Consider the following 25,520-nt stretch of genomic DNA (forward strand, 5'->3'; position numbering starts at 1 on the left):
ACATGTGTATTGTTTAGAGTCCTACAATCCATTATATCCATAGAGAATAGAATATATATTAGAGTGGAATTTAATAGAAAAAAGTGTAAAACGGCCATTTTGTTGTACTGTTTCCATACTGCAGGTGTACTTCACATATTTATGCTATATAACCTTTTGGGCTCTGGAATATCATTTGATAGAAAATCTAAAATTAATGTTAAAAGAAAACCAAATAATTGACCAATGATCATTTCACATAGACTTTATGCCTTTCACTTTACAAACGATGATTTTCCGTTATAACTATAAATCAAATGATGTTTTTTATTCACCTTTTTCATTATAAAGTTTATTTAACAGCTTTAAAAAATTCGAAATTGAAATGAATAGTCTAGGGAACATACTGTATTAATGTACTCATTAATTCATACCGAGAGATTCTTTAAATTCCACTCTAATATATATTCTATTCTCTATGATTATATCATGTCCTAAAGAGATATGTCTCCTAGCCTCAGTCAATCAACACTTAGTTGAGAAAAAAGAAAGAGTCTTGTAAGCTTTTGTACTTTTCCTTAATCCTGCTTATTCAGTTTTCAAGAATTATTTACAAAATCCTGATAGAAATCAGTTTAAGAATAAAATAAGAGTTAGAGAATGGAGAAAAATGATTGAAAGACAAATGACTATCGAATAAATAATTGTAGGATAAATGATTGTAGGAAAAATTATTGTAGGAAAAATTAATGTAGGACCAATAATTGTATGACAAATAATTGTATGACAAATAATTGTAGGACAAATAGTTATAGGACAAATGATTGAATGACATTAATGATCTTAGGGAAAATAATTGTAGAATAAAAAATTGTAGGATAAATTATTGTAGGACAATAGATAGATCATAGGAAAACTGGTGGAATAAATCATTGTACGACAAAAATCATATCACAAATAATTTTAGGACAAATGATTGTAGGACAAATGATAGTATGACAAATGATTTTAGAACAAAATGGTTGGAGGACAAAAGATTTTAGATTTAATATTTGTTGGACAAATTATCATTATATAAATGAATGTAAGACAATTTATTGTGAGTCAAATGACTGTAGAACAAATGATTGTAGGACAAATGATGAATGGCAAATAATTTTAGAACAAATTATTGTAGGACAACTTATTGAAGACCAAATGATTTTGTAAAAAAGTGATTGTGGGACAAATAATTGTAGGAAAAATGATTGCAAGAGAAATGATTGTGAGACAGATGATTATATGACAAATGATTGTAGGAATGAGTGTAGCACAAACAATTGTAGGTCAAAAAAAGTTGGACAAATTATCATAGTACAAACAATTGTAAGACAAATTATTAAAGTACAAAAAATTGTAAGACAAATTATTAAAGTACAAACAATGGTAAGACAAATTATTATAGTACAAATAATTGTTAGACAAATTATTATAGTACAAACAATTGGTGGACAAATTATTATAGTAAAAATAATTGTTGGAAAAATTATTATAGTACAAATAATTGTTGGACAAATTATTAACATACAAATAATTGTTGGACAAACTATTCTTGTACAAATAATTGTTGGACAAATTATTCTTGTACAAATAATTGTTAGACAAATTATTCTTGTACAAATAATTGTTGGACAAATTATTTTAGTACAAACAATTTTTGGACAAATTATTATAGTACAAATAATTGTTGGACAAATTATTATAGTACAAACAATTGTTGGACAAATTATTATAGAATGTTTATTGACTGATGAGGATCGAGAGATCTGAAACAATTTGTATTAATAAATATGAAAACTGAGAAGCTGTTCTGATTATTGCTTTATAGTTAATATATATATATATATATTATTAAATTGTTCAGTGTTAAAAACTATGATTGTAATTATATAAAGCAGTTTTTACTACTTATAAATTGTGTGAAAATTTTTGAAAACTTTATTTTTTTCAATTCTGCCATCGGCAGAATTTTTGCATGATTGAAAACGTAAAAAGACCAAAACTACCGTCTAGGAAACTAAATATTTTAAGATTTGCGCAATTATTCGAAAATTCATTCAATTGTTTCTCCAGGCGTAAAAAACCGTTGCGCAATTATTGCACGATTTTCGTGCCCCTAATCAATTTTTTAGCGTAGTTATTAGAAGCCTAAGTTCTCATGGGGATTCACTCTGTATAAAGATATATAGCCTGGTAAAGGGAAAAAGAAGAATAACAAGTTTTTTATCTTCTGAATCTTCAAACCATTCAGTTTGAAGATGTCTCTCAAAGAGGTTAGTAATAACCAACAGTAAACAGTAAACAGTAAACAGTAAACAGTAAACAGTAAACAGTAAACAGTAAACAGTAAACAGTAAACAGTAAACAGTAAACAGTAAACAGCAAACAGTAAACAGTAAACAGTAAACAGTAAACAGTAAACAGTAAACAGTAAACAGTAAACAGTAAACAGTAAACAGTATAGAGTAAACGTAAACTGTAAACCATAACCGTAAACTGTAAACCATAAACAGTAAACCATAAATCGTAAACCATAAATAGTAAGCAGTAAAAAGTAAAAAGTAAACAGTAAACAGTAAACAGTAAACTGTAAACTGATAAACCGTAAACTTGAAACCGTAAAATTGAAAACGTAAAACATAGAATGTTTAAACTATATCATAAACCTTGAACCGTAAATTGTATATCGTGAACCGTTCATTGTGAGCAATAAACCGTTATCAGGTTAATTTTATTACTCATAGATTTTAGTATTTTTGCCGGTTCTGTGTTGTATACTGATAAAGGTTCAAGAAACAAACTCCGCTCCACTTAAAAAGGTGAAATAAACGATTTGTTAATTTGCATTTTCGTCACAGAACAGAAATTAGAATAGAAGGGAAATTAGCCAATCCCTCAGTATGTACAGGGTGTCCCACGAAACATGACAGTTGGTATAAATAGTTTAGAATGTCTTCTTCCATAATTTGATAAGTTTTTTAATACGAAAGACAATAATAAAAATATTATTTAAGAGTCATATTATAGTAAAATTAATTTCAAAGTAAAATATACTAGAGAAAAAGATTTTTTAAACGAAATAAACTGCAAACAGCCTTTAATATCTAATATAGTGTATGGAAGACGACATTCAAAACTATTTATCAACTGTCATGTTTCGTGAGACACCCTGTACTTTGTCAGTCCCTTTGAGCCTGAAAAGGAGTTTAAAGTGTACACTTTATTGAAATGTTTACAAATTATATACAGTACATCACACTACCCGTGTAAACCAAGTCTGTCTCACCTACTGACCTTTTTATCTTGTCAACATGATAGAGAATCTCCGTAATTTGATAAATTTAAAAGGAATATGCTAATATATTTCCCCCTCTTCTTCCCTTTTTCCATTTTCAGTCGAGATGTCTATTTTGGTTAAAAAAAAAGTTATACCTCAATACATCCTGTATAATTAAAATCTTTTCTCTTTGATTTTTGTACTTGAAATATTTGAACCACTTTGGAAATGTTCTTCAAAGTCTCTGTTTGATCCAGGTTGGGGATGCACAATCACCACTTCTCAGTGTCAGAGAATCTGTAGAACTTCATTTTCTGCAGGTATACATACTGTACACTGTACACTGCGTGCAGTGTACAGTGTAATTTTACAGTGTGCAGTGTACAGTGTACAATGTAGTTGTACAGTGTGCAGTGTAAAGTGTGCAGTGTACAGTGCACAGTTTACAGTGTGCAGTGTACAGTGTGCAGTGTACAGTGTAATTGTACACTGTACACTGTACACTGCACACTGTAAAATTACACTGTACACTAAACAGTGTACACATCACACTGTAAACAGCACACTGTACACTGCACACTGTAGACTGCACACTGTACACTGCACACTGTACACTGTACACTGCACACTGTACAATTACACTGTACACTGCATACTGTACACTGCAAACTGTACACTGCACACTAAACACTGCACACTGTACACTGCACACTGTACACTGCACACTGCACACTGCACACTGCACACTGCACACTGTACACTGCACTGTACACTGCACACTGTGCAATTACACTGTACACTGTACACTGTACACTACACACTGTACACAAGTGAAGTTTCTAAAATTACTTAAGTAAACAATAATGATCCTTATTCCTTTTTAGAACGGTGGTGGAAAACTTCAAGGTATTTCATAGTTTCGATAAGTTATTAAGATTTTTCACACACATTGATATCAATACCTATTTTATATTAATGGTGTAGTTTAAATTTGTTTTGTTTAAATATAGGAATGATATTAAAAGTATTCACTCTCATAATCTCTAACATCATAAACCTGCTATTTCAAAGAAATCTCGTCAGGCTTTTGATAATTAAACATTTTTAGGTTTTAATTCATTGCACTTAAATTTGTTGACATAAATAGTAAAAAAAACATTCTATTGTATATTCTGTGTTGAAAAATGTGCCATGTGAGCCTATTTTCTTAATATCCCAGCTGCCAGCAAATCCAAAGAATTTGCAGGACTCCCATCAGTTAATAATATTTCTTGATGAACAAAAATTGATTTTATTCAAAAATCAGTGTTGGTCATTTTGCCATATTTTCCATTAAACTATTCCATCAAACCCTCCAATCCTTAATCACTCCTTATCACCCGGACAAAACTAGTAAGATATATTATTAAACATGCAATAACATTTATACATTGTCATTTATTTTTACTTATCCTGCATTTGATTGCAGGTTTCAAATATACCAGTTAACGTGATTATTTGAAACTCCTGTGTCCGAGTTAAGGAGCCTGACCAATGAACCTATTGATCAACGAACCAACTGAACCAACTGACCAATGAATGCAATTAACCAACCTGCCAACCTAACATATTATTGTCGACGTTCACCTACGTTTCTACAAATTTGTAGGACATTATTTATATTTTCAGATTAGAATTGGAACACTGGCATTAGGGTATCGTCGTGAAGTAAAAAAATGGCTCATTTAAAATCAGAATTTATTGAGGAATGTTTTAATTTCTTATTTTACCATGCACTAAATATATATTCCTGATTTAAAGGGAGTGACCAGCAATGTAAGATAGTTGAACTTAGAATGTATTATTGTGGAGAAATTTTTTAGAATTCATTTGAGACATATAATACATATTAATCTATATATAAATGTGGCTTATCTGTCTGTTTGTTTGTATCCAATAAACGTCAAAACGGCTGAACCGATCGGGCCCAATTTTTTTGTGGGACAGCAAGGGACCACAGGGAAGGTTTATGAATGATCAAAATTTCAAATATTTGTCTCCATCAAAATGCGATCTTCATTAAATTTTTGAAAATCCACGAAATTTTTTGTGAAAATCCGCAAACTATTTTTGTTTTGTTTTACGATGTAAACAAAGAGAACATGTTCACAATTAATTTAGAAGATGGGCGCGAAGCGCCCTACAAGGCTAGTGATGTGTATATTTGCAGAGTTTGAGTGCAAAGTATTTACACATACTAAAAATCTAAATAACTCGTCTGCATATTAAATTAACTTTTATGTTTTAACAAGAATCATGAACCAGTCATAGTAACAAGCATTACAAACTGCACAAAGGATGTGACTTCAAAAACAACAGTCAAAATTTGAAATTAATTGAGAAAATATCTTCTCTCCGGTGGTTAGATTACCGTCACTTCACAAGCACAACGATATTCTCTTCCAAACCCAACTAAAATACAAATATTTAATCTCTTCTGAACCCAACTAAAATGCAATTATTTAATCTCTTCTGAACCCAACTAAAATACAAATATTTAATCTCTTCTGAACCCAACTAAAATACAAATATTTAATCTCTTCCAAACCCAACTAGAATACAAATATTTAATCTCTTCTGAACCCAACTAAAATACAAATATTTAATCTCTTCTGAACCCAACTAAAATACAAATATTCAATCTCTTCTGAACCCAACTAAAATACAAATATTTAAAGTTGAATGTTCCCCGCAGCTTTAAACTTATTTTTTCTTTGCCAAACAATTGAATATACCATTCACGAACTATTTTCAAGATAAAAAACTAACTTCACCTTTCAGATCTTCATAGTTAACCCTGTCCTGGCTGGGCTATATTTGTGCAATATAGGCTGAGAAGGGGGGAGATTGTTTCCCCCCCCTACGATTTTGTGTAAACACCCCCCCCCAAACCGTGAAAGGGGGAAAGATTTTTAGGTTGTAATTAAAGTCTCTTCCTTTGTGCGTAACTCTTTATATTTAAGATTTAACACTAAACTGCACTAACAGGAATGCAGAAATCACTGTTCAACAATTTAATTTATCCATTTTCATACACACAATTTTTAAACTAATTTATTAAGAAATTATTGTTATTCTGAAAGTATTTGCTAGTTGTTCCTTTTATATTAAATAACATGAAAATGTGCGACACATTTACCCTTGGGGAGGGGCCTCTCCAGACACTCCGTCAAACATCAAACAATCTTCTTGACGAGGGAAAAAAAAATTTATTTATCGAACGAAAATTTCGCGAAAATTGACAAAACCAAGAGAGAAACTAATTAATATTTAATCCATTGATGATAATTATTTAACCAAGAGAGAAACTAATTAATAATTAATCCATTGATGATAATCATTTAACCAAGAGAAAAACTAATTAATATTTAATCCATTGATGATAATTATTTAACCAAAAGAGAAACTAATTAATCCATTGATGATAATTATTTAACCAAGAGAGAAACTAATGAGTATTTAATCCATTGATGATAATTATTTAACCAAGAGAGAAACTAATTAATATTTAATCCATTGATGATAATTATTTAACCGAGATGAAAACAAATTAATATTCTATTCATTGATGATAATTATTTACCCAAGAGAGAAACTAATTAATATATAATCCATTGATGATAATTACTTAACCAAGAGAGAAACTAATTAATATTTAATCCATTGATGATAATTATTTAACCAAGATGAAAACTAATTAACATTTAATCCATTGATGATAATTATTTACCCAAGAGTGAAACTAATTAATATTTAATCCATTGATAATAATTATTTAACCAAGAGAGAAACTCATTAATATTTAATCCATTGATGATAATTATTTAACCAAGATGAAAACTAATTAATATTTAATCCATTGATGATAATTATTTAATAACTATGAAAATTAATTAATATTTAATCTATTGATACTATTGATGGTGGTCTGGGAGAAAACAGAGTCTTGAGTTTAGAGTGTTGAATTTAGAGTATTGAGTTTAGAGTGTTGAATTTAAAAAGTTGAGCTTAGAGTTTTGAGTTTAGCGTGTTGAGTTCAAAGTGTTGAGTCTAGGGTGCTGAGTTTAGAGTGTTGACTTATGGTTGTTGAGTTTAGAGTTTTAGTTAAAGTCTTGGGTTTAGAATGTTGAGCATAGAGCGATCAGTTTAGAGTGTTGAGTATTGGGTGTTGAGTATAGGATGCTGAGTGTTGAGTTTAGAATGTTGAGTTTAGAGTGGATAGTTTAGATTATTAAAGGGACCATATAGTCCGTATTACGTCACCAGTATCATTGTCATGTGATAAAGACGAAAATCATATGACTAGTTGTAAACCGATCAAAAGGATATAGGCTCGAAATGGGCGAAACATTTGAATGAAACTGAACGAATTTCGTTCGTTCATTTTTGCGAACTTCGTTGAACGATAATTTCGTTGGAAACCCTTTAAAAAAACGTACGTCTCAAATGAATTCAAAAAACTTTTTCCACAATACTACATTCTCAGTTCAACTACCATACATTGCCGGTCACTCCCTTTAAAGATTATTTTTTTTAATTATTAATGGGTTGAGGACCAAAAACTAAAAAGACAGGTCTTTTTTTTAACGACAATTAACTTACATGTATATTTAAGAGGATGGGGGAATTCATGGTTCAAAAGACTGGTTTGAAAAAGCTCATGTAACCAGGTATGAAACTTTTATTTTCGAAATATATTTTACACAGAGATTTTTAATTATTAATAATGAATTACAATGAGGAGGATGGGGTAGAACTGAGGTCAAAACATTTGTGTGATTATTCCATATCCACTTTAGTTTCAGTAGAAATAAATATTTCCATTTACTGATAGCGCCGATTCAAGGATTCATAACTCTAATTGGATAATGAGATAGATAGAAAGATAGATGTTACCGCCATACTATTTCTATGGGTTCAGAATAGAAAACAAACACATGACTGAACCCTGATTGGATCATGCGCTAATGGACTCGGTATACAGGAGTGTATCGGATATCCACCAATTTTTAACTGTTACTGATAAGTGTTTGTTCCTTCAATTTTAACTGTCCCTGCACTTCAGATGAATTAATTTAATCTGAAGTATACTGATGCATAATATACAGATAACAACTTAATCCCGGAATTCAAAACACAGAACTTTTGATCTCAGAATAAACAAAACAATTAGTTCTGAGGCCGAATTTAAAGAATTTGAGCCGCGGTTTAAATTTAAGCCGCAGCTCAAATATGGCTGGTTCCGCTTAAAGTATTATATTTTTCAAGATTTAAGCCGGCGGTCAATTAAAACCGGTTTTTGGAGGATTTGAGACGTGGCTTGAATTCATTAAATTGTCTGTCATTATAATGGAGATTTAGCGATTAAACTTTTAAAAAAGATTATTTACCGTAGGGAAAAGAGATCTCCTAAAAAGAAAAAGCATTCCTCCGAAGAAAATTCTTCTGGCGAAAAGAAGAAGAAGGGATCAAAGGAAAAGAAGTCAAAAGAGAAAAAATCTAAAGAAAGTAGCAGTTCTGAAGAGAGTAGCAGTTCAGAAGAAAGCTCATCTAGCTCTGAGAGCGAAAGTTCTGAAGAAACCACAACAACATCTTCAACAACAACCACCACAGCAACTACTACAACAACCACCATCACCACAACGTCAACTACTGCTACAACAACCACTACTACAAGTTCCACAACTACTTCTACTTCAACAACAACAACAACAACAACAACAAAAACAACAACAACAACAACAACAACAGCAACAACAACAAAAGCAGCAGCTTAACATAACTTTAGTGCTTAAACAAGACATAAAAGAAAAAAATTGGCATAGACACATCTCACATTTCTGAAATTTCTCAGGCTCGCAAATTTTACTTAAATTTAAAACTAAAAAGATATGTAAAAAAACGTTTTTTTGGACAATTTTGGCTTTCATTTTAACCATAAAATGAGAAATGCAATTCGACAAAGACTGCTGGCCCCTATTTTTTTTTCATATTTGGACTTCATGGGCCCCATTATAAACCAGGGTTGGTTGGGTCCAATGTGTTACATCAAAAATATTAAGACCTCCTCTCTATGTATGTCTATGCTAACATACATACGAAACATGACAATTGTTTAATAGTTTAAAATAATTTGATAAATTTTTTTATATAATAAAAAGACTAACAACATTTTTTATATGACAGTTATGTTATAGTAAAATTGATTTCACAGTAAAATTGATTACACAGTAAAATATATATGATTTAAACATTTTTTTAAAGAAATAAACTGCACAAAGTCTTATACAGTATGTGGAAGAAGACATTCGTCAAAACTATTCACCATCTGTCATGTTTCGTGGGACACCCTGTTGTATGTTAGCAATATATAGTAGAGGAGTTCTTGACTTTTTTGATGTAACACATTGGCCTATATATAAATTATACAGCATATATATAAGCGGATCAGAGCCTTATTATAGAAAAGAATCAATTTTAAACTAAAACAACGAAAACATGCAACATGTTCTTCAGTTTAAAAGGCCCCCTAGCCTAGCCGCAGCCCTCGTCCCAAAAATTGTCTTGACCTAACCTAACCGTCAAATAATACAAAAATAAACAGCCGGAGTATAGTTCCGATATTGCAATAGGTCGGAAAGTTATATAGTAGGTCAGAAGTTCAGTAAGGGCCGGGATGTTGCGTAATTCGTATAGACGATGTAAAATTACCAAATAAAGACGAATCTATGTAAGAAAGTCCCGGGAAAAAAAATTCTGGAAAAAAAACCTGGAAATAAAAACTTTGGAAAAAAAGTCCGAATTTTATGAAGTCCTTGGAAAAAATGTCACTGGAAATAAAGTCCTGTGTTTTGGATTCCTGGGACTTTTTTTCCCCTAAAATAGTATGGGGGCTGCCAATTAAGTCTCAGGAAATAAGATACCAGGAAAAAAAGTCCTGAAGAAAATAAATTCGAGAAAAAGAAAAACCTAGGATTGTGAATCATGCATTTTCACTTGCTAGAGGACTTTTTTTCCGAGGACTTTTTTTGTATAAAATCATACTGGAGCAAGAGAAAAGGTCCTAGAAAATAAAGTCTCGAATTGGTAGGACTAATAATTTCCGGAGACTTTTTAATAAAAGGACTTTTTTTCCACAGGACTTTTTAGTGTGAAATTTTAGAACTTTTTTTCCAGAAACTTTTTTCCTAGGACTTTTTTGGCGGTTACCGAATCAGGGGCGTAAATAAGGATTCTGTAGGGGGGGGGGGGGTAAAATTTTTTGAATGTGGCGCGCGAAGCTCGCCGAATTTTTTAACCCCCCCTAGATTTATTTTTAATAGAAAAATATCATGATGTATATCAAATTATTGGTTTTAGATAGGTTTGATTTGTATTTTCCACTCATTTCTGGCATTTACAAACTCTATCAAATAAAGGATTCATTTCTTATCTTTCAGCTTTCACCTTATTTTGTATCAAATTCATTATAGTCATTCATTTTACATAAACTAGAAAGATCTGTAAAAAAACTAAAATCTATTTTAAGCAACATAAAAATAGTTTTACTCTAAGAGGAAAAGGATGTTACTTTTTAAAATCTTTTGAAAAGCTACTCTGCAAAACTTTGAACAAATATTGTCTCTGTTTATATTCTAATTTCCAGAGGCGCAACTAGCACTTTGCTAGGGGCAAAATAATATTTTGTAATGATCTGGGGGGGGTTGNTAGAAAAAAAATTTAAATAAAAGTTCTTTTTACAGGGTTTGATGTCGAAAAAAAGGAAATTTTCAGTTGTTGCATGCAGATTTGGCTGTGTTCAATTCCAATCGCTTTTTTTCTAGTGTTTAAAAAAAATGTATACTTTCAACAACTGTAAAATTAACGATAAGAGTCAATTGTTTAATTACAGATATTTAATTACAAGAAATAATCATTTATATATTCTGAAAGAAACACATCAAAATACATATATAATTTTAATCATCTACATTGAAAAAAACCCAGATAATGTTACGTTTTCTCCTGAAGTTATTGAATTAATGATTGATCATTATAACCAACATTCATAATCGTATTTCATTTTCGATTTTAGAGAAGTTCTTTTAAAGAAGATAAACAGGTTACAGTTATTAAATATGATAATCAGTTAGAAGTTTGCCTGGTTCAGTCTCAGAATGTTCTCTAGATTTGGAACTGAGTTTTTGCCACAAAACTCTTTTGGTTTTATTGTTCCTGACTCCTGTGATAATGATATTCACCAATATTTCATTTTATTCTGCAGGAGAGGGTGCCTCCCCCCTCTCAGGTAGGTGCTAGGGTAGGGCGCGCGCCCGGCCGCCCCCCCTAGTTTCGCCTCTGCTAATTTCTAATTTATAAAATTTTCTTGTCGTCAATGTAGTATTGTTAACAAATTCAAGAAAACACGAAGACGATTACTACTGTGTAGCGAAGTTGACCGCGGAAGATTCACAATACTATAATACTATATCCGCTCCAAATGTGTCTCCTCATGTTCCCCCCCCCCTTACCGCCTCTACTTGTGGGGAACAGCGTCAGTTAGCTTTAGAATGTCGAGATGTGAACACCTCTGATCTGGAACTACTAACTCCTTCATACTGCCACCGATGTCTACTCTAGCAACAAATGCTGCTAATGTCTAAGCGTCCATCATGTCCAAATCCACAAAGCAGTTGCATGTCCCGGGGTTGAGAGGCAATTCAAGTTCCTCCCTACACATAATCCAGACTGCAAACCCTCCAGGACCGTCGCCTAGATGTGAACCCTTTGCTGCCAAGATGCTGACACCTGTGAGCTGACCATCATGAAGCTCCAACTGTTCCTTTCCTTTCAACACTATTAATCAATGTTATTTCATTTTCAACCGTTTAGATACTCCCAATTAAGGGCCAATATTTTTAAACTTTGCTTTTATTTCTCATTTCATGCTATTATTCAATAAAGTTACCGAATATCCCTGTTGTTCTTTTATTTGTGTCAACAAGTATGTTTTAAAATCCTAAATAAATCTAATATGGAAATGACATTATTTAGAAGTTAAAATGTATTCTTCAAATTGCCCATACCCTTCTTTTCTATTAAAAAAAAATATCTTATTGTAATGACATTAACTATAACTTTAGAATTTAGAATCATTTAGAATATGTTGACTTAAAATCTGAAATATCTGAAGTATCTGCACACTTAATTTTTTTTTGTTTAATCTTAAAATCAACCTTTTTTTAAAACAAATTCTGGGGGGGGGGTAATTATCCCCAGGATTCTAGGGAGGGTATTTACCCCAAGGATTCTAGGGTGGGGGGTAAATAACCCCAATAACTCCCCTTATTTACGCCAAGCTGTACCTCGAATAATGCCAGCTTTTTCCATTTTTGATCCTTAAAAGAAAATATATTATTATTTTTAATAGACTCAAAAGATTCTAATCAAGAAAAACATTAAATATTAAAGGAAAAAATATTTTGTATACTGATTTCCTAACATAAACTGCAATGGGGTTTTTGTAGTCTGTACGTGGGTTTTATGCACTCTACATTTTTATTAAGTCGTATTAACTTCTTTAGGCGCCAGACCGGGGTTTCTCTGGATAACAGTACTAACGTACCGGTGTAATACATTGAGCGGACTCCTGCATGGGGTGGACTCCTCCTAAAGTTTTAACCATTTCAACACAATTGCTAGACAAAAAAGCAATATTATGACATTTTCCGATATTTATTAATTTACTTTGATTTGATCGATTTGAAAAGAAGAAATAATCTTTTTTGCCTAGGCTCTCAAAAATTGGTTGAGTAAAAAAATATTTTGAGCTTTTTCCCGAAATTTGGGAAAACATGTATTTGATATTTAAATCACAAATTGGTTCCTCTGTACCCCGCCCCCCCCCTTCCTCTCCTAGTCCCCTTACATTTTCTCCCTGTGGCCCCCTATTTTTTAGTCTGTGCTAAAAGTCCGGTGAAACCGTGAAAGCCGACACAGTACACTTATACAACAGTTAAAAATCCTCCTTGCTGTATAGTGTATAGTGTATACTACTCTAGTAGTTTACAGACCGCTCGAGCCTTAATGCAAGAAATCGAGCAGTCAGCTGAAACTAAATTTCAGGCAATTCAAGTCTTAATACTTGGATTTTAGAGTGAAACCTAATGATAAATTATCTGGTATACGTTATTTTGGTTATAAACCTTCCAAGGCCGTTACAACAGACATAGTTTGATAGAGGCTAGACAAATCTGATCAGCTGTTTTTCCACTCTGTTCCTCTCTAGACTCTAATACTCACAAGTACGCAATTCTGGCTTGAAACTTCTAGACGTTAGTTTTAAAGGTGACTTTTATCTAATTATAAGAATAACTATTTGTAAAGCAGCAGCTTTTAAAAAAAAATTCATTTTCAAATGTTTGATAAATATAAAGTTTTGAAATGAAACATAAACGAATTTGGAATTATGGGGTCTGTCCTAGTATACGATTTTTGGACCCCCCCTGCCCCCTCCCCACCCTCCTATCAATTTTGTACATGACCATTTATTTTTCAGCAAATTTATTATTATTTATTTTTTTGTTAATTAGGGTTAGGTTAGGTTAAGATGAAAACTTTAGAATGGAATATCCTTAATCCCAATCGGTTAATTAATCTGGAGATTAATAACAAGAGGAGAACAAGCATTATTCAATTTCGAGATTAAGAAAAATAGTAGATCAAGCATTAATCCCGATATTCACCATTCAAAAGTTCCCAGCTCAGGCACCTTCTAGCTCTTCAATTTTGAGTTTTAAGAATAGATTCCTTGTTCACTCCAATGAAGATTTCAAAGAAAAATTAAATCTTGCTTAAACACATCTTCCAACTTCCATAGTCATGGGTTTGACATAAAAGTGACCATGAAATCCCTGTAAAAAAATTTCTGCTTGTGTAATTTTTAATAATTCCTGTCTGGAATTAAGCCTGGTAATGAATGGCTTCCATGCCACTCGGTTAGACACGTTAGACAGATTAAATATCTACGTCACAACTTTAATCCTTTATCAGCATTCAGCTTGCCTGCAGTAGCCTTGTGTTTTTTGTTTCTTCCATACATTCAATAGATCTGTAAATGTATTAATACTATTTGCGATAATGTAAATTATATCTCAGAAATGCAAATTTAAAAATAAATTTTCAAGCAAAATCTGAGATGAAATTTTTTGAATGTAATCTGAGATGTAAATTTATGAATGAGATAGAAATAAATGAATGAGAATTAAAAAGTTGAAATTGAAATTTTTGAAAAAATTAGAGATGGAAATTTATGAATGAGGTCTGATATTAAATTATGGAAATTTTATTTAAGAATTATGATATGACATTTTTAATGAGATTTTAACTTAGAATTTTAAAAAAGAAATTTAAGACGTAAACAAGATCTTGATTGAAAATTATGAACAATATCTTGATTGAAATTTATGAACAAGATCAATTAGATTGAAATTTATGAACAGATCTTAGATTGAAATTTATGAACAAGATCTTAGATTGAAATTTATGAACAAGATCTTGATTGAAATTTATGAACTAGATCAATTAGATTGAAATTTATGAACTAGATCTTAGATTGAAATTTATGATCAAGATCTTGATTGAAATTTATGAACAAGATCAATTAGATTGAAATTTATGAATTAGATCTTAGATTGAAATTTATGAACTAGATCTGAGATGGAAATTTATGAATAAGATCTGAGATGGAAATTCATGAATAAGATCTGAGATGGAAATTTATGAATAAGATCTGAGATGGAAATTTATGAATAAGATCTGAGATGGAAATTTATGAACTAGATCTTAGATTGAAATTTATGAACTAGATCAATTAGATTGAAATTTATGAACTAGATCTTAGATTGAAATTTATGAATATGGTCTGAGATTGAAATTTATGAATAAGATCTGAGATGGAAATGTATGAACTAGATCTGAGATGGAAATTTATGAATTTGATCTGAGATTGAAATTTATGAATATGATCTGGGATGGAAATTCATGAATAAGATCTGAGATGGAAATTTATGAATAAGATCTGAGATGGAAATTTATGAATAACATCTGAGATGGAAATATATGAATAAGATCTGGGATGAAAATTTATGAACAAGATCTGATGATAGAAATTAATGAAGAAGATCTGAGATTGAAAGTTATGAATGAGTTCTGAGATGAATTGAATGTGATTTAAAGATTGAAATCTTAAATGAAAATAAATGAGCGAGAAAAAGTTAATCTAGATTTCTCATTTTAAAATACGTTTTTTTTAAATTTAGTAATTTTAGATATTGGATTGATTCTGTTTGGGATGTAGTTTCAAATTCTGTGCTGAAAGTTATTCAAAAAAAAGTTTTATGCCTTAATTTTCCAACATGGTCATTTTAAATCAACATTTTATGTTATTTTAAAAAAATCTTAGGTATTTAAATTATGGAGGACTAACAGAGAAGTAGGAAGTAATGCTGTTTAACAGGAGTCTATATTTTACCAGAACCGGGTGGGTCGGGTGGGACGGGAGATTTGATGTGAGAAATAAGAAATACGACATTTTTATGTGTTTTTAGTCAAAAAGGTCATCGAACTTGGGAGAATTTACCCTTGAAATTAAGTAAATAAAAAGAAAGCCAAAAAATTTGATAGTTTGCAGTACTTCACATTTTGCAAAATTATTTTATGATTTTCATAATCAAATTCTGTCAGTAATGCTAAATTTGCGGTTATGATGATTGTATTGATTTCCCTTGGAATGACCGGTTTCAAACTACTCTCCATATATAAACTGTGTTTTCTTTAATTCTTTATTCAGATGATGTTAAACTTGGTAGAAGAGTTTGGATGTTTAACTGAAATAGATTGAAGTATTATAGCAACAATATAACATTGATAAGAACAATTTTTATAATGATTTCATATAATTACTTACACGAATGTCATCTATTAAGAAAGAAATCAAAGTAAGTTTACATCAGCGTCCATGGTTNATATTTGTCTCCATCAAAATTCGATCGTCATTAAATTTTTTAAAATTTTGAAAATCCGCGAAATTTTTTGTGAAAATCCGCGAATTATTTTTGTTTTGTTTTACGATGTACACAAAGAGAACATGTTCACAATATATTTAGAAGATGGGCGCGAAGCGCCCTCTAAGGCTAGTAATATAAACAGAATCCCAGCGAACATATATTTCTTAATTTTTAAAATATAAAAGTTTCTCAATATTGCCAACTTCAAAAGAGGGGTCTAGGCCAGAGAGAGAATACTAATAGACCCAAATACAAAAAATGAGGCCCATATTTTAAGATTGGTGGCGAAGCCCACCTAAAAAATGTTGTGCCTAAAAGCAATTTTTTTGGCTTAATTTTGATTTTTTTTACTAAAATAGCTGATTTATTGCTTCTTTTGATTCAAATATATTCCAGCATAAATATCAGAATAGAAAATTAGTCTCCAACCACGTTCAATTTCCATTTCCATTTTAGAAATCCACTTATTTTTTTTACAAAATCTGCAAACTTTTTGTGTTATTTTTTTACAATATGTTTAAAACATAGAGAAAATGTTCACAATTAAAATAGAAGAAGATGGCGCGAAGCGTCTTGAAAGCCAAATAAATTATAATATTCATTAGTATAGAATCCATGATAATTGTTACAGTTTCTACTCAAGGGAATAGATTCAGACACCTCCATGTTTTAAAACTTAAGTTTACTATATCAACCTTTGTAGTAAATGCCGTACTCTTAAAACTTCGTCCAGAACTGTATCAATCCAGGTACAACTCGTCCTCTATTAATGTCAACCGGGACACAACTCTCAAGCGATCAATGCCTAACCATGGGTACGATCTCATCGGCTCTGAATGTCACACAGAGACACGAGCGTAGCTTTCAAACAAGCTCTTAATCGATCAGTTTTTGGTATAACGTTGGCACAGTTTTATATCAATTTCGCATGTCAGGAAGTGTTTAGGTTTCAGCCTATTCCCCCTTTAAATTTTTCGTAACAGCCCTTTTAAGATGATTTTTTTCTACATTTTACGTCACATATTGGGATTTGGGACAGCTCTAGAATCGGTCAAATATTCAATATAAATAATATTTTATAAACAGTCCTTCTTTTATCCTTTTTTTTTGCAATGTTTGTAATTATTTTCAATAAAACTTGTTCTTTAGCTGTCCTTGCACATTATTGGTCAAACTAAAATCTAGATAAACCCTTTTCCCCTTTCCTTTGCTCTACGCTCATTGGATAGAAAATTAAAATTATTTTATTTTCAGGTTTGGTAATGAATCATGTTTGTGATCATCATATATCTTTTCCTGCTCGGATTCCTCCTGCTGTTCATGTGTAACTGCTGATACTGATCCTCCTGTTCATGCGTAACTGCTGATACTGATCCTCCTGTTCATGCGTAACTGCTGATACTGATGCTCCTGTTCTGCATGCTGCATTCTTTATGCTGGTTCCTGTTCATGTGGCACAATTGATACAAACTCCTGTTCCTATGTAACTACTGCTTAGGACATTTTTTCTAGAACAATCGCTGTGTTCTCTTTCAAGGTATTGATATTACTCCCGATGCCAAGTATTCTTAATAACCAAAACATTCCAAAACAGCATTTTTATCTTGTGAATTATTGATATTTCAAAATTTAAATGTATTTGACATATATTTTTTATAATTTTTTCTAGACATAAATCTGTTAAAACTGCAGAAAATTTGGAACGAAAGTTTACTTGCTTGTCTGTTGGTTGTATCATAAACGTCCAATTTTTTATGGCTACTAAAATGTATGGAAAGTCAAAGTTAAACCTTTTTTTTCTGAAAAAAAATGTTATAATATATTTTTGAAAATGAGCATGGTGTCAATATAAATGGATAAATCCGCGAAACTTTGAGAATGATTAAAGATGACAACTTTCAGATGAACAGTTAAAAGCTAAAATTGATTGTTTCGTAGAAAAGGGGGCGCAATGTACCGACCTAAAAGCCTAGTATTTTAAAAAATTACCCCCATTGAGATATTATATTTTAGTTTCGTAAGTATTCAACAACTCTGATGACATAATATTTTATAAATGAAAAATCAACTCTACCGTTGAACGTTGAATACTAAAAGTACATATTTCATCTTCGAAGTTTCAAGGTCCAAAACCGAGACATTTTAAACTAGCCGGTGTTTCCCAAAAAAAAATTTCATCAAGCATAACAACTTTATTCAAAGGAAGAGAAATATTTTAATATGATAGTGCTAAAAATTTCAAAATATGCAAAAATTGACGTAACTTTATCGGTTGTTTTAAAATGGGGATTTGAAATTACATATTTGGATTATTGATTGATTTTAATAATTTTATTTATTTATTTATCTATTTATTTATTTTATTCATAGAATAAATGTAAATCAGAATGTTGGATAGTTAATTATGAACAATCAATAGTCAACAGTGTTCACAAACAAATATTTTCTGAATTAAATACGCCAGGTCCCACACAAAATTCGGACTTACTCGGTTCAGCCTTCTGTGTTTTGGGTAAAAAAGTTACCAATTAGCAATTCTCGAATTTTATTTTATTTCAGGAAAAAAAATAGGCATCACAATGGAATTTAGGAACAGTCCAATTGAATGCTGAATAACATTTTTTTAAAAAAATAATATGTAAAACAAATTTAATAATTTATAATGTAATATTGTAATCAAAAAAATTTATGAACATTGCATCTAAATAATTACAGATGGCATATATAAGAAAGTCGTAACCTTCATTGACTTTCATAGGGGGTTGAAAAAGATTTTACAACTAGAAATGTATCTGTAATTCATATTTATTTTCATTAAAGAGACAAAACTCGAAATTTCAGTGACCTACCTCCCCCCCCCCTTACACTGCTGAAAGGTTTCAAGTCAAAACATCTTAACTTTTTCTTTGGAATATATTAATAGGCAGTCTACTGAATTTTAATCTCAATTTTCAGGAAATTTCATATAGGAATTTTGAGCAAATCCATGTTTAAGATATTGTAGGAATCAAGTGCATTTTCAGGTTGAAAAACGAATCTTTAGTTTCACGACTTCATAAAGCTGATTTTGTTATTTTTTGCAATATTTGAACCGTTAATGGCAGGGTCCCCAAATTTTGTGAATTGTCCTTAACAGTCTATAAGACATGTTGTAGCAAAAAATCAAAGCCATAACTAAACTGTATAACTGATAAAGTACTGCCTAAAAAAGGGTTTTTGAAGTGAAATCCTTCAAAATCACATCAAAAAGACTTGTTCAGGCCTTATATGGTCAGTCAGGAAGTTGAGCCAGAGCTTTGAATTGTTACTACAATATGTCTTATGACTGTTCATCAAAATTAAAAAAATTTGGGGACCCTGCCATTAACAGTTCAAAAAATATCGCAAAAAAAAACCCAGAAGCAGACGCAGTATATCAATTATTTAAATCTTTATACGAAATTCCCCCCAATTCAGTTCCCTTGAAACCTTTATCTGTTAAATATTTTGAAAGATTTGTCGTTTTTTTTTGGTTTAAAAGAGTACGGGTTTACATCTTACAATTTCTAAATGTTTTCTTGCAGTAGAAATGCGCAAGTCAATTTGTAGAGAAACCACAATTGAAAATGATTAAAAAAATCATATATATTAATATATATTTTAAACTTAATTAGACGACACTTTTAAGGTTACACTATTTCAAAGTTTGCTACTATTCTAATGTTAAATGCAATGTAAATTCAATGGATTGTATTGGATAGAGGATCTCTGCGTCTAATTTCAACCTTGAGGTTTCCTTCCTTAAATAGTTGCTTGCTACCTATTACAAGGACATTACAGGTAAATCTTCCAAACTTATAATTTTCAAATTTTGTATTTTATCAAACGTAAATGGTTTACTCGTGTTCATTTTCCCATTTGTATGCAATGTACACTCGTTGCTCGTTTATAGCTAGCTATTTGTACATGTGTCCATAAATAAAAATTTTTCCATATACATTGTTTCCAAACGACATTTCTTGTATTTTAAATTATATATTTTTTTTCTACATTGGTGTTACCATCTGCAATTTTTTAAAATGGATTTTTTGATGTTTGCAATATCTCAAATTATATATACATTTTTTAGATTTGCATTTTTCCATAATTTATAGCTTTACCAATGGCTGTGTTCCCGTATGTGAATATATTTTTTTCTGATTTAATATTAAACTATTTTTTTTGGTCCAAAATTCAAATGTTGTCCAAATGTACAATTCTTGAAGTTCCTGTTTCTGAATGCTAGTTCCCAAATTTACACTTTTTCCAATGCATATTTTTCAAAAGGAAAATTGAAATGCCCAGATCAACTTTTGCAACATCCGGATGTTAAAATTCTGATTGTATAGGTCTGTACCCGGATTTTAAAATAATGACCTGTAAAGTTCTTGATCCGGATATATAAATGCTGATTGAAAAGTTCCGGATCGGATTTTAAAATACTGATTGTGAACTTCTGGATCCGGATGGTAAAATAATGACTTGTAAAGTTTTGGATTCCGATGTTTAAATACTGATTAGGAAGTTCTGAATCCTCAGGTTAAAAATGCTGATTGTAAACTTCTGCATCCGGATGATTGTGAACCTCTTGATCCTGATTTTAAAATAATGATCTGAAGTTCTGTATCCGGATGTTAAAATACTGATTCTGAACTTCTGGATTTGATTTTAAAATACTGATTTTGAACTTCTGGATCAGATTTTAAAATACTGATTCTGAACTTTTGGATCGGATTTTAAAATACTGATTCTGAACTTCTGGATCGGATTTTAAAATACTGATTCTGAACTTCTGGATCCTTATGTTAAAATACTGATTCTGAACTTTTGGATTGGATTTTAAAATACTAATTCTGAACTTCTTGATCCGGATGTTAAAATACTAATTCTTAACTTCTGGATCCGGATTTTAAAATACTTATCTGAACTTCTGGATCGGATTTTAAAATACTGATTCTGAACTTCTGGATCCGGATTTTAAAATACTGATTGTGAACTTCTGGATCCGGATTTTAAAATACTGATTGTGAACTTCTGGTTCGGATTTTAAAATACTGATTCTGAACCTCTGGATCCGGATGTTTAAATACTGATTCTGAACTTCTGGATCCGGATGTTAAAATACTGATTCTGAACTTCTGGTTCGGATTTTAAAATACTGATTCTGAACTTCTGGATCCGGATGTTTAAATACTGATTCTGAACTTCTGGTTCGGATTTTAAAATACTAATTCTGAACTTCTGGATCCGGATGTTTAAAAAATGACTGTAACTTCCGGATCCGTATGTCAAGATCTGTCAAGTTCTGAATCCGGATTTTAAAAGATAACTAAAAACTGTTTCAGACCGGAAATCCTCCCACCGGATCCACTCTTCACACACAGACCAAGTTTCAAGCAGACAGTAACATCAGCTCTTCAAATATATTAAACAGGTACACTATACACTTTGCATATTACTTTATTACTTACATTTACTTCACTTTGCCCTGTCAATCATAAAATGCGATATTCAGAGAAAAGAGTATTATTAATAAATTGTAAACTTTTATTTTGAATGTAATTTTGCTTTAGACAAGTATAAATGATGAATATATATTAAAAATAGCTGGTTTCTTGTTGCAGGTCAATGTTTAAACCAGTTTTTTAGAAAGAAATGTTATGGGTGTGATCCATACCATGTTTCGAACTTATACTGCAGTATTTGAAAGAAGAAAAAAATGAAAAACAAATTCCTTTAGATTTGAAAGTTTGCCAGTGTTCCATGGACTAGAACAGTTCAGAAAGAAGGTTGCAATCTCCACCAAGGAATGACTTCAAGTGTATTTATTACATGCTTTTTATCATTGATTTCTTTTCGCCTGGGTTGTTATACTTTTTTCGGTTTTCATTAGATAAGTGACCAAGGGGGAAAGCGCCGTAAATTGAAATTAGAACAAAACTAAACAATTTCTAACATTTCAAAAGTTGACAAAATTATTAAGAAACAGACGGATCAAAGTTGGTTGAAGATCTTAAAATAGTTTAAATGAGTTATTATTATGATAGATAAATAGTCTTGTTGTTTGTTTGACGCCAGGGTTCCGAATATTTGTATGAAGATTTGTATATGCGAAGTTGGGACTTAGCCAAGGGTCTGTTAGGTAAGTGTTATGCGAGCCAAGGGTCTATTAGGTAAGTGCTATGCGACTGTTCGGCGCCAAAAATGCATTTTACTAAATTACATCCAGGGATATGTAGTTTTCTCAATTCTAAAAGTTTTTTTTTTTAACTTAAAAAAGACGAAGAATTTAAGAAAAACTTGTTTCTCAATCTTTCCCTTACTCTTAGAAAGATTTATATTAATATTTTAATCATTTTATGTGGAAAAATTAGGAACTCAATTTCTCGTCATGAAACTTTTCTGACTAACGATATTTATAATGTTGCATAGTAATATTAAATCCCGTGCCTTAAATGCATGTCCTAGATTAGCTTGTCTACACCTTACAAACTGCAAATTTTGACAGTTTTTTATTTTGATTCTCTTCTGAAACCTTGTTTTGATCGGAGGTATACTTATCCTTCTGTTACAAATTGAAATTTGAAATTTTAATATTCGATTTTTGGAAGAGTCCCTNCCCCCCCCGCCCTCTCCACCTTTTTTAATCTGACTCATAGCCCAATTAATTATTAATTAGACTACAAACTGTTCATCCAGTTTTTATTAGGTATCTTGGGGGATGACTGGACTAACAATAAGATTTGTGTAATGAGTGACACCGGATTAAGCCACGTGATCATCACGTGGGCCTGCTGGATGACAGGGAACGTGGTTATTCCACTTCCGGTGAATGTCTCCAACGAGCGGCTTGAATTTCTTATTCGTGACAGTGGAGCTAAAATAGTTCTGACAAGCCAGCTCCAGGTACTTATTGACCTTGTTTTTTTTATTTTATCGTCAATCAGAGGTCTCTCTTTTTCAACATGTAGGAGAAATGTTAGGTGAAAAAAAAAACCGAAAAAACCCGATTTCTACACTTTTGATCGTTGAAATGCATTTCAAGATCTGTTCGTAATTCTCAAGGGTTTAATATATCTATATATATTATATATTAAGTAGTAATCTCTGTTTGTATGTCGGATTATAACTAATGAAGCCCTTGACCAATTTGCCATAAATTTTGATTGTGGAACTCGGGTTATTTTTACCAATATGCTCACTTTACATTTGTCGACGTTGAATACCATTCCCCATCTCTCTGCCCATTTATGGAGTTCGTTGAGTGATTCTTGCATATCTAAAATACATTGATCATCAAGGATTATTTTTGCAGTTTTTGTGTCGTCAGCAAACTTTTTAATCAGTGTTACTAGATTCTGTATTGGATCATCAAGATCATTTATATAAATAGTAAATCCAACCGGTCCCAAGATGCATCCTTGTGGTACTCCAGATTCAACTTCCATCCACAAAGAATATTTACCATTCAAGACTACTCTCTGTCTTCTGTCACTTAACCAAGATTCAATCCAGTTCAGAAGATTTCCATCAATACTATGTGCTCTGAATTTTGTTACAAGGCGTTTTTTAAGGACCTTGTCAAAGGCTTTTGCAAAGTCTATGTTTAATATTGGGAAAACATAGTTTCCAGGCAAAATTATGTGTACTTTGTTTAAAAATGTTTGATAATGATAGAACCCCTTTCTTAGGTTAATGTATCAAAAAGGGGAAAACTTGGTATTTTCCCTTTCTGAATCTTGGACTCCGTATTTTTGAAAATTTTCAAACCTATTAAAAACAAAAAAAAAACTTTATTATGTACTAATACTTTGGTTTTCAGAGAGTCTCCATAAACGGAGCTGTCTTGGGCGGATCGCCTAGTATAAGTCTTCTCCCTAGGGTGACACGGTTCGGTCAGCCCATGGATACGTTTCGGCGGCTAAGAGCACCGACCCCTATTTCATTGAATGATGGGTTGTCCTTTAATAATGATAATAATACTTTGACTGAGTATTCAGTACTTCAGGTATTAGGAATTAGATCCCGTACTCACATTTTCCAATTACAGGTTGATGCATTAAACACGATAACAAAATCAGTTGGATTGAAGCTGATAGCACTAGATGACAGCTGGTGGCAGAATCCTGAATCCATCGAATCATCAGACGCTAGATTACCAGACTACTTTGTAGACAGTTCAACTCTCAAGGTAAAGTCGGGGGTGTATGTTTTATTAAAACTAGCTGAAATGCCCGGAGTTGCCCGTGGAAATTTGTGAAGAAAGACTTTTTTAAAATATGATTATTTAATAAGAAAATTCGATTGACCTCTAAGGCTAGAAAGAAGGGCGCGAAGCGCCTTGAATTTCTAGTTTTATAAAAAGCTGTAAAATTTATGTTTTGGGACAATTTGAGACACAAGATTTGCAAATATATGCAGCAGATTTCTTTTTCTAATTTAGACTGGCACCTAGCCATTGTTGGTTTGAAACAGATTGTTTTTTTTACCTAACATAGACCATATTTGGCTGTTTTGTTTAATCACTTGGCACTTGTTTGTTAGTCTAATGGGAATGTTGTATAATATTTACTAAAAAGATGACACTTTTTAACTAGGCAAGTAATGCTATGATATTGTACACAGCTGGTCGAATAGGGAACCCTAGGGGTATTATTTTCTCTCATTCAAGCCTTTCCAGTCAGGTAAACTTCTCTGGGAATTTTGACTTTTTTACTTTTGATTATTTTGCAGGGTCTAATTCAACTACAACTTTCCCACACTTGAAACTAGGGTTTCCAATGCGCCATTGCACAATAATAGCGCAAAACCTGCTTTTTAGCTGGCAAACTTATCTGTAATAATTCAAAATTCGTCTTGTTGCATGTCACAACAAGAAATCGTATTGGTAGGACAATTAACTATTTTCCAGCGTCTCTGTTGTTATGTATATCAGAAGAATAAGACACATTTTGCGATAACACTGTGAATTTTCTCTAGTTTTCTGATATTTAACTTTAAAATATATTTGTTATTAGTATTGAAGACAATTTTCAATAAAATTTTATCAAATTTTCCTGAAATTAAATTAAACGTTATTGTGCAATGTGCATGGAGCCTTCAATCTTCTTTCAATCTTTTAT

At 31.5% G+C, this 25,520-nt stretch overlaps 2 protein-coding genes across 2 annotated transcripts; both read left to right on the forward strand.

Annotated features, from left to right (window-relative positions):
- Positions 1-2,025: 2,025 nt before the first annotated feature.
- Positions 2,026-9,171, forward strand: LOC111708024 (spore coat protein SP96). The gene is made up of 6 exons (XM_023481259.1): positions 2,026-2,291; positions 2,763-2,837; positions 3,553-3,615; positions 4,180-4,201; positions 7,950-8,004; positions 8,730-9,171. Exons 1-6 carry the CDS (start codon positions 2,277-2,279, stop codon positions 9,109-9,111), a joined length of 612 nt encoding a protein of 203 aa, XP_023337027.1. The 5' UTR covers positions 2,026-2,276; the 3' UTR covers positions 9,112-9,171.
- Positions 9,172-13,334: 4,163 nt separating this feature from the next.
- On the forward strand, positions 13,335-25,238 carry LOC111708064 (acyl-CoA synthetase family member 3, mitochondrial). Its single transcript, XM_023481316.1, has 10 exons — positions 13,335-13,617; positions 17,635-17,917; positions 18,940-18,970; positions 20,121-20,199; positions 21,744-21,832; positions 22,139-22,205; positions 22,477-22,540; positions 23,108-23,304; positions 24,449-24,589; positions 24,996-25,238. The coding sequence occupies exons 3-10, from the start codon at positions 18,960-18,962 to the stop codon at positions 25,236-25,238; spliced, it is 891 nt and encodes a 296-aa protein (XP_023337084.1). The 5' UTR covers positions 13,335-13,617; positions 17,635-17,917; positions 18,940-18,959.
- The last annotated feature ends 282 nt before the right edge of the window (positions 25,239-25,520 follow it).

The sequence above is a fragment of the Eurytemora carolleeae genome, unplaced genomic scaffold (genome assembly GCF_000591075.1).
Source record: "Eurytemora carolleeae unplaced genomic scaffold, Eaff_2.0 scaffold5, whole genome shotgun sequence".
In the NCBI taxonomy this organism is placed as follows: domain Eukaryota; kingdom Metazoa; phylum Arthropoda; class Copepoda; order Calanoida; family Temoridae; genus Eurytemora; species Eurytemora carolleeae.

Bases quoted from the DNA above. Each gene is read 5' to 3' on its own strand.
- LOC111708024 (XM_023481259.1), top strand. The intron at 4,202-7,949 runs GTATTTCATAGT...TGTATATTTAAG, and splicing joins CGGTGGTGGAAAACTTCAAG to AGGATGGGGGAATTCATGGT. The intron at 8,005-8,729 runs GTATGAAACTTT...TATTTACCGTAG, and splicing joins GAAAAAGCTCATGTAACCAG to GGAAAAGAGATCTCCTAAAA.
- LOC111708064 (XM_023481316.1), top strand. The intron at 20,200-21,743 runs GTAAATCTTCCA...AAACTGTTTCAG, and splicing joins CTATTACAAGGACATTACAG to ACCGGAAATCCTCCCACCGG. The intron at 23,305-24,448 runs GTACTTATTGAC...TTCCAATTACAG, and splicing joins TTCTGACAAGCCAGCTCCAG to GTTGATGCATTAAACACGAT.